Raw genomic sequence first — 12999 nt, forward strand, 5'->3', positions numbered from 1 at the left:
GCAAACAGCCTTCACTTCAGCTCTCCCCTCTTGCCTATCTCCTCCTTCCTTTCCTTTCGGCTGACCTAGACACCATGTCCAAGATGAAGACATCACTATATTCCATTGTCCCCACTCCAAGTTCAAGCTGATCTTCGTCTTTGCTCCCTTCTCCTGGGCTTGCTGGCCCCAAGCCCCACTGCACAGGGGCTGACAGTACTGGGTTCAGCTCTGCCCTTTTGGTTACCTTGCACTGCATGGCCGAGATAAAGATGCGGCTTATTCTGCTACTGCCCCTTGCTGCTTCCCCACCTTTGGTGCTATGGGCTGGAAGCCAGCCATCATCAGCCAGCCCAGAGGAGGGGAGGGGAAGATGATGGTTAGCAGAGAGTGATGGAATATAACAGCATCTTTATCTTGACTATGCTCTGACAAGGAGAAGAGAATGGCAGGTGGGAGGAACAGGACACAGCTTGAGCAGGACAATTGGCTTCTGGCCGAGTGATCCCCTGAAAGTGTCCTTTGGCTTGGAAAAATCAAAGCTTGGAGCTGGCAGGGATCAAGCTGGGAATGGATTGGATCATTGTAGGAGCTGACAGGAGATGTGATCAGCTTTTGCAACCTTCCCATCTGGCTTCCAACAAGCAAAGTCAATGGAGAAGCTGCAGGAGTTCGTAAGTCATAGTCACATACCTTTGCTTAATAGCCACTGCCAGGACTGCCATTGTTAAGCAGCACTGTCACGTGATGTTTTGATTAATGACTTCTTTGCTTAGTAAAAAAAAATTCCAATCCCAATAAGGGATATATAAGATCATATAGGAGCCGTGACCAGGGGGGCTTTTGCCCAGGTTCGCCTGGTGCGCCAGTTGCGACCCTATCTGGACCGAGATGCCCTACGCACAGTCACTCATGCGCTCGTGACCTCCCTTTTAGACTACTGCAACACTCTCTACATGGGGCTGCCCTTGAGGACCACTCGGAGGCTTCAACTGGTGCAGAATGCAGCTGCGCGAGTTGTGATGGGGGCTTCCCGATACTCCCATGTAACACCTCTACTTTGCGAGCTGCATTGGCTTCCGGTTGCCCTTCGGGTGAGATTCAAGGTGCTGGTGATGACCTATAAAGCCCTTAATGGCTTGGGTCCGGGTTATCTAAGGGAACACCTGCTGCTGGCATCAAGCTCCCTTCGTCCCATGTGCTCCCACAGGGAGGGCCTTCTCAGGATACCGCCGTTAGGGAATGCCGGCGGGTTATTCCTAGGGGAAGAGCGTTCTCTGTGGGCGCGCCTACCCTCTGGAATGATTTACCCGTGGAACTTAGGACCGCCCCCGATCTGCGTTCGTTTCGCCGGGACCCGAAAACCTGGTTTTTCAATCTATCAGGCCTGGACTGAAGGGGTTTTAGCTTTTTAAATGTTTTAATTGGGCTTAATTAATTTAATGTATTTTAATTCTATATTATTTTTATATTGTATTTTATCCTGCCCTGTGAACCGCCCTGAGTCCTTCAGGAATAGGGCGGTATAGAAATTTAATTAAATAAATAAAAATAATAAATAAGGGTTGTTACCTGAGGACTATCAGTATTGCAGATACCATTACATCGGTTGACAACTATATCTAGCATAGTAATTACAGTTATTTTTCTTCTTAGTCCTAATATTTACGTTTGCATTGATCTCTCAACTAAAATAGAATTTGTTAACTAAACGTACCACATACTTGTAAAGAATTATCAAAAACAATTGTGCATAATAAAGCTAATGTTAAACTTTTAAAACTTGTCATTTTAATAAGGCCCTTAAGTGTTTTTGAAAAGTTCAGAAATGTTCACAATGTATATTAATTGCAATTATCTATACAAATAAATTAATAAATATAAATAAAATCTAAGATAGGAACCTAAGCCTGAGAAATAAATCAATGGAAATAGAAGTTAAGCATTTTAATACATAATTTTTTAAAAGTGGTTCACAGAACCAGTATAGTCAAGAGAAAACTATATTGTGTGAGAAAAAGACCCAATATACTGAAGGCTTAGATTTCAAGTCAGACTTGTACCACATATTGTCTATTCTCCTGTTTGAAATTACAGAAGCAATTATACAGACTTAGAGCTTTAAAATTAATTTTTTGATATGTCAGCTATGACATTATATAAAGAGTTTTGTTCTTCACATTTATATATAAATACAGCACTGAAGGAAAACATCTTCAAAAACAGAACCACACTAAAATACTTTTTGTAGTCAAATATCAGCTTCAGTGGGTTTCCTCTTACTCTCATGTTACGTTTAGATAATTGTTCTCAGCATAGCGGAAGCATCTGAGGCATTCATGCCATAACAGGCTAATAAGCTGTAGTTTCTATTAACTGAAACAAGCATACTACACCAACTTATTTGCCACAGTATACAGTTTACAGTTTCTACATTTTGCCTTATTTTAAACCAAATTTATATTGGAAGACATGATAAAATTATTTTAGTCAAAAATGCAGACTATATAGTATAATAAAATATACTGTGATTTTTGTACCCTGCTGCATTTCTAATGAATAGGTTATTTTAAGTGAACAGAATGTGTATTGCACTGAATATAAATGTTCACACTTGCCTCATTCTTAACTCAAAAAATAGGGTGCACATGTATTTGTTCAAATAAACATATTTGGGCAATTATTCAACAATTAGATCTAGAGAAAAAACAACCACATATTCATTAACAAACCTGTCAAAGTTGTCAAAAAACACAGTTACACATGTTATTTTGGTTATCAGCAGTTTCATATAATCACAGACTGTTCTATTCATCAGAAAAAATAGCATCTGCATCTGCAAAAGCACACTACTATTTAGATAAAGAGTGCTTTTGGAAGTATATTAAAGAAGGACTGTCCCATAAGGGCATTATCCAATATGGAGAGAGAATAATGTTTACTCCAGTGCATGGCCTGGGTTTGTTTAGAATATTGTAACAGAGATAACAGGAAAAGTGTAGAAGCAACAACTGTTCCTTACGTAGGCAAAATCCAGAATACATACAATCTTATAAGCAAAAAACATTACCATTAAAGAAACCGACAGGAGCACAGTACAGCTGCAAAGCTTCCTAGAGTTCAGCAATTCTACAAATAACCCCAAAGACTAGCAAATTATTAGAAGCAGAAGCTTTTTTTAAAAAAAAGTTCTTCATAATTCACATGGTGAAGATGAAATCGTGACTGCTCTATTGCAATCCAGGCAGAAAAGCAGAAATTCAAGAAAAATATAATCATTCTGTAACAGGTGGATGCTTCAACTAAGAGCTATAATTATTAGACAAAGATTAGCTGTAGTTATGTTATTATAAATTGGATAATATCAAGCAAACGGCTGTTTACTAAAGCTTGTTATCCTCACCATGTTCTATTTTTAAAAAAAACAAAATGCCATATATAAAGGACATATAATAACTGCACTGTAATCCATTGTGGTATATTGTTTTGACAAGATGTTGCTCGAAAAATTGCTATAAAAATTCACAATCCTTTTCTATACAGGTAATCCCCGAGTTACAAGCATTCCCTTAGCGAATGTTCGAAGTTACATGATAAGAGACCCCTAGTGCTTACAAGCAAGTCCCAAAATTACGAATGTTGCAGCACCATGGCAATTGTTCACCTTTAAGAGCGACCACAGTGGTACAGCAACATTCACCCTGGTTATTCCCTCCCCCCCAACCCCACCCTGGGTCTTTTCAATAATCATGCTGCGAAGATCAAGATCCTTCGCTTTCTTGACTGCTCCAGGCCTTTGGTGCATTTGCAGAGAATGGAGGCCTAAAGTAATGCAAGATCACGTGAGATTAGTGGCGCGAGATCTCATGCTACTGATCTTGTGTAAACTCATGCAGCATGAGAACGGAACCAAAGCCGGAGGCCTTCTCCATGCCGCTATCACCCGGATCTGAGCCTGGGGAATGCCTCCACAGCCTTCTGTAGGCCCAATCCAGCCGCTGGAGGCCTTTTCCAGGCCGCTGCCACCGAGAAATGGACCTTCAGAGGGCCACAGAAATGTCCCTCAGATCCGGGTGGCAGTGGCCTGGAAAAGGCCTCCAGCGGCCAGATCGGGCCTCCGGAGGGCTGCAGAAGCATCCCCCGGCCTCACTTCTGGGTGGCAGCAGCCTGGAAAAGGCCTCAGATACCCGAATCCGGCCTCCGGAGACATGCGGAAGCACCCCCCCAGCCTTAGATTCAGGTGGCAGCAGGAACTGCGGCAGAGAGGAGACAGATCTTTTCAAGGTGAGTCCGGCATGGCAAGAAGGGAGGGGGAAGCATGAGGTATCTTAGTGGGTCAGGAAGGCCTTGAGGACCTGTTCCATCACTAAGCCCTCCATGGCCTTCCCCACCCTGAGATACCTCATGTTCACTTAATGAGCTGCCTGCGACTCAACAAGCAGGAAGTGAATCACGTTCAAGGTACAAGATTCACTCCCACAAGTTTTTGAGTTATGAATGGAACAGGCAGGCTCCATTGCATTCCTAACTCAAGGACTACCTGTATTATGTTTCAAGATTTATCTGAGTACAGATGCCAGAGCTTCAAAATCAGTCAGTCTGTTTTCTTCCTATCCCTCTCTTACTTTGTTACTAGTTAGTCAATTAAGTATTCTGGACAACTGACAAACTTGCACATATTTTTATGAATTTTGAGCTGGCTTAGTAAAGGTACCCTCTCAATTCTAAGCTCAGTAATGCCTATAGCACATTTCCATTCTCGGATTCATATGTGTAAAACAGTATAAACTTTGTTCAATTTGATACTTACCAACTCATACTAATTAATTTCTATTACCCTTCATGCCCTGGTCGAAATAAACTTTGAGTATATCTATTTATAATAATAAGACTCAGCATAATATTTTAAAAGTCACTCTTTTCTATGTAAGAACATCAGGCTCAGAGTTAAAACTACATTTTAGTGAGGCTGCTAGAACCTGGCCTAACCCTAATTGCTTTCACAAGGATAAATTCAGATTTTGAATTTTATCTGCCCAAATAATCACCAGGCGTTAAACTCAAAACAAAGGAATCTTTGCCTTTGATATGCTTTCCAAATTTGTTCACTTTAGATTCTGCCAGTTATCTATTTGACTGGCAGTTACAACAGGTTGTAATAAAACGTAAATGCATTCTACACATGGTCAAACCTAAGTCATAAAAATCTAGATTACAATCCATGAGTTTTCTTTTATAGTTGGATACTATAGATAACTTTTACTGAAAATCTTATAGTCTGTTATAGAAGGATTATTAGGAAGTATTTGTTTCTATGTTTTATTTTGGCATAGTTATAGATACATAACTTTTGGGAAGCAATATATAACTTTTCTAGCATTTCTTTGGGGATATTCTAGTTTTAGAAACATTCATGAAAACTGCTATTGTGTAGTTTAGAGCCAAATTGTTTTTCTTTCATTCCAAATATCATACAAAAGTGATAGCAAAAAGGTCAACCATTCTGCAGCTAAAACAATTTCTAGCAGCATTCCACATCTTCCAGAAAAAGTTTTTGATCCATTGGTATGACCTAAAGTGACTTGACAGATCTCATTTCCAAGCCTCTCCAACATTATAAGTTACAATTATGAAAATAAAGTTATTTATATTTTCATTAAGGGTAAAATGATCAGGCACTTTCTCATCAAATTGTACTCCAAAATGGCTGTAAATCCATTTTAATGGAGGTGGTGGACCTTAAGCACAAGGAAGGTTAGTGTACCAACACTGCACTAATAGATTACAGTATTATAAAGAAAGGAGACTAGGGAAAATATAATTTCATGAGAAATTGTGGCCACCTCAACTCTTTTCTCTAAGAACAATGAGATGATGGGATTTTCTATTTTCTGTTCTGAGCACTTTTTTTTTCTTGTGCTGGGACTGTAACTGTATCTCCGGTCCATATTTCAAACTCATGTTGCTACACCAGAATTGCCTAATTAGGCCTGAGCTAAGCAGAATGTTGCTGGGAAAGATTGAGGGCAAGAGAAGAAAGGGACGACAGAGAATGAGGTGGCTGGATGGAGTCACTGAAGCAGTAGGCGTGAGCTTAAATGAACTCCAGAAGATGGTAGAGGACAGGAAGGCCTGGAGGAACGTTGTCCATGGGGTCGCGATGGGTCAGACACGACTTCACAGCTAACAACAAGCAGAATGTAATTTCTTTGGTGTAGGGCAAGCATGTCCCAAACACCTACCTGTAAGAGACAGGTCATAGCAAGAAACATGTTTATCAGCACCACTTTATGATAACTCAGAGTAATTTTTTTTTCTTATCTCACTATTCAACTGACAATAGTGCCATGCTTTAGCTAAAGTTTCATGTTTTTCCAGACACAGCTGGGCTACTAAATCCAGTCTCCCATTCATCTTATTTCCATATGCTTTCTTGCTACATCTCCGCTTCCGTCTCCTGTCATGGCATTCTGCGTTCTGTTTTCAAAGTAGCAGCTCTTGAATGAAGGCAAACAAATCAACTGCTTCGCTTTTAACAAACCTTTCAATGCTGGTAGTAATTTCTGAATGCTTTGAGCATCTCTCGCTCAAGTCTTTGTTGTCAAAGCTGGAACAGAGGATTGTATTTCTTGATTTCCTGCAATAAACGTAATTTGTCCTGATTGGCTTCTGCCAGAGCTCTCCGAGTGTCCTGTAACTCTTTTTCCAAAGTTAATGCTGTTTTCAACTGCAAAACATAAAACAAGGTTGCAAAATGTGGGGTAAACATGGCCTGGTAAAGGTGCTGGGCTTGAATTCAAATTCTATTTAGCCATTAATCATTTTGGGACATTCGTGACCTTTCAACCTAACATGCCTCAAAAGACTGTTGTGAAGATGAAAAAAATGGTCAGTGCAGTACTATATGCTGTGATTTGTGTCTATGAATTAAAGCTAGGGATGAATATCATAAATGAACGAAATTATAACTAGAATAAATTTTCCAGGAAAACTATTCGCAGAATGAGAAATCTATTTACTGGACGCCAATAATTTAATGCAGTAACTAATTTCAGCACTTCTTATAAGGGAAAATTAAGAGAATGTTATCTGATTTCCAACTGTTGTTATCAATCTGAAAAGTAATTCCGTGTTCGCTTACCTAGAGAGCAGCAAATTTAAGGGGAGGCAAGCAAAAGCAATAAACCAGCATGAATTAGCATGCCTCACTGAACAAGATAAAGCAGAATTCATGTTTATTGTCTTACAATAAAGAACATAATGTTTATACCACTGAGTGCCTAAGTCTCATACTGTAACTCATGCAATTAATGCTGCTTTTCATGCCTGAATTATTTTATGAAAATAAACTGGAGTTTTCTGAAAGAGGAAAAAGAAGCAACAAATGACAAACTCTAGTTCTAAGAGGATTTTTTTTAGATTACAGTCGATCAATACAATTAGAGTTGGGAGTTGTTATAATGAAGTTAAGCATATGCTAATCAGCATATGATCTAGTTATAGTACTAGGGATTTATTATTTAAACATTAATAACAAGAAGCTGTATTACTGAAGACCATCGTATCAGTATAATACCATATCATATTATTTTTGTTTTTTATCACTATTCCTTATTCCAATCATAGGCACTTTACAGCAATATCTGAATTAATGTATATTCCAGTATCATAGCTTTTGATGAAAACCAATTATGAAATGTCTTTTTTCAACACTGTTTCTAATAACAGTCTTTTTAAAAGGTCTTACTAAGGAGACATTTTTGCTCCTCCTTTTCCAAAAATGAAAGGGGGAAGCTGAAGTGAGGGTTTTTAGAAGCACCCTATTTATGGTATTTAAAGGTAAAGGTAAAGGTGCATGCTAGTCGTTTCCAACTCTAGGGGCTGGTACTCATCTCCGTTTCAAAGCCGAAGAGCCAGCGCTTGTCTGAGGACGTCTCCGTGATCATGTGGCCGGCATGACTAGACGCCAAAGGCGCACGGAACGCTGTTACCTTCCCACCGTAGTGGTCCCTATTTTTCTACTTGCATTTTTTTGTGCTTTCGAACTGCTAGGTTGGCAGAAGCTGGGATGAGTAACAGGCGCTCACTCTGCTACGCGGCACTCGGGATTCGACCCGCCAAACTGCCGACCTTCTGATCGACAAGCTCAGCGTCCTAACCCACTGAGCCACCGCGTCCCTTTATGGTATTTACAAAGAAGTAAATACCCCCAGGGGGAAAAAACCATGCACACACAGAAAATATTTCTGTCTATCATCTTTTCTTTTGTGTTTGCAAGCTATTTGGTAAGGACACATAGGGTATACCTCTGGCTCATCATCACTTCCTGTTGAAACTATAGAGATTCTCTCTGCTGGAATACGCTGTTCCTTAAGATTTTTCTGGATTGCTTTCGGGGCAGAAGTTTCTTCTCTCTGTGCAGCTGGAGGGTAAAGTATAAAATAATATCTCTGCAATAACACAACAGTAATTCTTCTAGCTTACCGTCTCATTTTTTTTGAACTGAGCAACTAAATATAATAGAGTCAGATTACTGACTGACAATATTTAACAGCATTACTGTCTCCCTATACTAGCACTTCTCTAATGTACTTCAGCGCAGCAGTTACAACAAAGAGAAACTGAGACAGATTATAATAGTTTTCATCAAACTGACACGCTGTACATGTACTACAATCTAAATAATGGCAATTCCCAGACATAACCCATTCCCAACACATAAACAGGGCGCCAGATTTGGGAAAGCTAGGTTAGAAATTTCTAGGATACACAATATAGTTACATGAACTGCAGCCTCATATAAGTCAGTGTTACTGGAATGTAGGGTACTAACCTGTTATAAAGAACATGCCATCGTCTTTACAATGAACAACAATGTGGTCCATGGCTAAAATTATAGGCACAGGACCAGGAGTGGTATGATATACTCGAGGACTGTCATCCTTAAAAAAACAAAGAAAATCATCCTATGTTATAAAACATTTTCTAATTACTTGCACAGGTAGTCCTTGACTTAGGACCACAATTGAGCCCAAAATTTCTCCTGCTGAGTGAGACATTTGTTAAGTGAGTTTTGCCTCATTTTATGACCTTTCTTCCCCCAATTGTTAAGTGAATCACAGCAGTTGTTAAGTTAGTAGCATGATTGTTAAGTGAATCTGGATTCCCCATTGACTTTGCTTGTCAGAAGGTTACAAAAGGTGATCACAAGACCCTGGGTCTCTGCATAAATATGAGCCAGTTGCCAAGCGTCTGAATTTTGATCATGTGGTCATGGGGATGTTGTAACAGTTGTTAAGTGTGAAAAATGCTCATAAATCACTTTTTTCAGTGCTGTTGCAACTCTGAACAGTCATTAAATGAACTGTTGTAAGAGGATAACTACCTATGTTAAGTATAATATTCTTACGTTAATATTAATATGGCTGTTTCCATATGCTGTATTTGTTAAAACTAGAAAAACTGTCAGGTAATAAAAAAATGAATTCAAGACTGGGATTTAAGGCTGATGATGCACATACACAACAGCAAGAGTGGAGAATACATGTACCACAAGACTGAAATGTTGGGATCTTGGTATTCGCTGACCTGGTTTTTTTTCTCTTATAAACAATCGGAAGGAGTTTGATAGCACCTTTTCTAACAAATGTTATTAAAAGGCATAAGCTTTGGTGAACTGCAACTGGCTTCAGATGCTTGGAGATCCGGTAGGAGATATAGGAATATAGCCAGCCGTACCAACAGGCTGAAAAATAGCTTTTATCCGTGGGCTGTTACGCTTTTAAATGGAACATAATCTTATGCAGAATTGACTTGGGAGGCCGGTGTGTGGTGTAATTGGTTTTCATAGTGTGGTGGGATGGAGGGTTTGTTGTCACTGTGTGTTGTTGGGGGGAGAGCACGGGGGGAGGCTCAGCTAATCTCAATGTACACATGTTGTACTTTGACAATAAAGGTTTATTTATTTATTTATTTATTTATTTAATAGGGAGCGGGAGAAAGGTTGCTTATGCAAATGCAGGTTACAAGTGCCTTATCCATTAGTAAAGTTCCCCTATCAAATTAGGTAATATTGTCAGTGCTCTGACATCAGAAAGTGGGGTTTTCTGGCTTTTTATGACGCTTATCTTATCTGCTTTGATCAGGAATATTGAATGCCTGTTAGATAAGGCTTGCTTAGATGCACTGGGTTATCTTTAGTTGTTCTTACCTATTGTGTTGGCTTTCACAACTACATGTTTGTTTGGTGTATAATAGTGGGGGATGTGGTCAGGGAGGTTTGTTTCCTTTTTGGCCTTTGTTTTCTAATAGTTTGCAGGCTGGATTTATCTCTGAATATTAAGCAAACTAATCTGATGTACCTTTTCTTTTATCATTTCTCTCTCCACAAGATGTCATATCTAATGTTACTCCTATGGGCATGTAATTCATGAAAACTAACATAATCATAAATTGGTTAATCCCTGATATGCTAAGATTTTGTGTTATTTTTCTACCTGGAAACATTCAGATACTTTTTTGTTTCTCCGCTGTCCTGCCATTCCCTACCTTCGGTTAGAACTGAAGAAGCTTCTTGAATAAGAAGCAAAACATTAAGAGAGTCCAGTTCCCTTTTGGAAAAAGTACTCTGGGGACAATTACATCAGAATAGTGAAGATTAGTGTGATCTATTTTTCAAAAATATTTAGCACTGCTATAGCAACCAATAAAAAGCCAGTTTGACCTAGAGGCACTAGGATAGAAAACAGAACATTGTGAATTCTAGTCTCACCTTAGACATAAAAGCCAGCTGGGTGACTTTGAGCTACTCTGTCTTAGCCTACAATATTAGGCTCAGGTAACAAGTCAGTCAATCAATTCCTGTCACAAGCAATTGATCAACTCTTTGGCTGATCTGAAAAAAAAACCCAGATCTTGCACTATGCTAGGGAGAAGGAGAAGATATAGCAACCAATATAATCCCCTTTGAATAAGCTGAAGAGCATTTAAATCCATGGAACTTTCCACACAGATCCAAAGGAAAGACATCTGTAGTGTGTTACAGAGCATCTGTTTGCTCAGATCAATTTCAGGCATTCATTCTCCTAATTTACAAAAAGAAATTAGAGCTCTGCTGACAGAGGCAAGTGCCGCAGGCTGGAGGCAATTAACTCTACAAAGAGCTTAAAAGGCAAAATAACATAAAAGAGAAGGGAAAATGAAGTACTAAACCTTGACTGAAAATGGATTTAGGATTGTCTTCACTGATAAGTATCAAAATAGATGTATAAATTAATGTTACTTTTTTATTATAAACTAATCTACAGGGAGTGCAGAATTATTAGGCAAATGAGTATTTTGACCACATCATCCTCTTTATGCATGTTGTCGTACTCCAAGCTGTATAGGCTCGAAAGCCTACTACCAATTAAGCATATTAGGTGATGTGCATCTCTGTAATGAGAAGGGGTGTGGTCTAATGACATCAACACCCTGTATCAGGTGTGCATAATTATTAGGCAACTTCCTTTCCTTTGGCAAAATGGGTCAAAAGAAGGACTTGACAGGCTCAGAAAAGTCAAAAATAGTGAGATATCTTGCAGAGGGATGCAGCACTCTTAAAATTGCAAAGCTTCTGAAGCGTGATCATCGAACAATCAAGCGTTTCATTCAAAATAGTCAACAGGGTCGCAAGAAGCGTGTGGAGAAACCAAGGCGCAAAATAACTGCCCATGAACTGAGAAAAGTCAAGCGTGCAGCTGCCAAGATGCCACTTGCCACCAGTTTGGCCATATTTCAGAGCTGCAACATCACTGGAGTGCCCAAAAGCACAAGGTGTGCAATACTCAGAGACATGGCCAAGGTAAGAAAGGCTGAAAGATGACCACCACTGAACAAGACACACAAGCTGAAACATCAAGACTGGGCCAAGAAATATCTCAAGACTGATTTTTCTAAGGTTTTATGGACTGATGAAATGAGAGTGAGTCTTGATGGGCCAGATGGATGGGCCCGTGGCTGGATTGGTAAAGGGCAGAGAGCTCCAGTCCGACTCAGACGCCAGCAAGGTGGAGGTGGAGTACTGGTTTGGGCTGGAATCATCAAAGATGAGCTTGTGGGGCCTTTTCGGGTTGAGGATGGAGTCAAGCTCAACTCCCAGTCCTACTGCCAGTTTCTGGAAGACACCTTCTTCAAGCAGTGGTACAGGAAGAAGTCTGCATCCTTCAAGAAAAACATGATTTTCCTGCAGGACAATGCTCCATCACACGCGTCCAAGTACTCCACAGCATGGCTGGCAAGAAAGGGTATAAAAGAAGGAAATCTAATGACATGGCCTCCTTGTTCACCTGATCTGAACCCCATTGAGAACCTGTGGTCCATCATCAAATGTGAGATTTACAAGGAGGGAAAACAGTACACCTCTCTGAACAGTGTCTGGGAGGCTGTGGTTGCTGCTGCACGCAATGTTGATGGTGAACAGATCAAAACACTGACAGAATCCATGGATGGCAGGCTTTTGAGTGTCCTTGCAAAGAAAGGTGGCTATATTGGTCACTGATTTGTTTTTGTTATGTTTTTGAATGTCAGAAATGTATATTTGTGAATGTTGAGATGTTATATTGGTTTCACTGGTAAAAATAAATAATTGAAATGGGTATATATTTGTTTTTTGTTAAGTTGCCTAATAATTATGCACAGTAATAGTCACCTGCACACACAGATATCCCCCTAAAATAGCTATAACTAAAAACAAACTAAAAACTACTTCCAAAAATATTCAGCTTTGATATTAATGAGTTTTTTGGGTTCATTGAGAACATGGTTGTTGTTCAATAATAAAATTAATCCTCAAAAATACAACTTGCCTAATAATTCTGCACTCCCTGTACATTTCAGGAAAAGCACTCTGCTATAGTAAGCACCTGCCTATCGAACTATTCTGGAGTGAGGGATAATGTCAGGAAGTTGAAAAACTCCAACAACAATCTTGACAGGAGGAATTTGAATGTACCTATTCATCCTAATTTAAGCATAACAGAG

General features: G+C 39.5%; 1 protein-coding gene across 2 annotated transcripts in view; it reads right to left on the reverse strand.

Annotated features, from left to right (window-relative positions):
• Positions 1-1911: 1911 nt before the first annotated feature.
• Positions 1912-12999, reverse strand: part of BLTP3A (bridge-like lipid transfer protein family member 3A) — a 59384-nt gene continuing 48296 nt past the window's right edge. For both annotated transcript variants that reach the window (XM_083358285.1, XM_083358284.1), the window contains exons 19-21: positions 8813-8921; positions 8286-8401; positions 1912-6706 (exon numbers count right to left, since the gene is read on the reverse strand). In XM_083358285.1, coding sequence (XP_083214411.1) covers positions 6581-6706; positions 8286-8401; positions 8813-8921 — 351 coding nt within the window. In that variant the 3' untranslated portion in view covers positions 1912-6580. The remainder of the gene's footprint in view (positions 6707-8285; positions 8402-8812; positions 8922-12999) is intronic.

The sequence above is a fragment of the Vipera ursinii genome (assembly GCF_947247035.1).
Source record: "Vipera ursinii genome assembly, chromosome: 3".
Lineage (NCBI taxonomy): Eukaryota > Metazoa > Chordata > Lepidosauria > Squamata > Viperidae > Vipera > Vipera ursinii.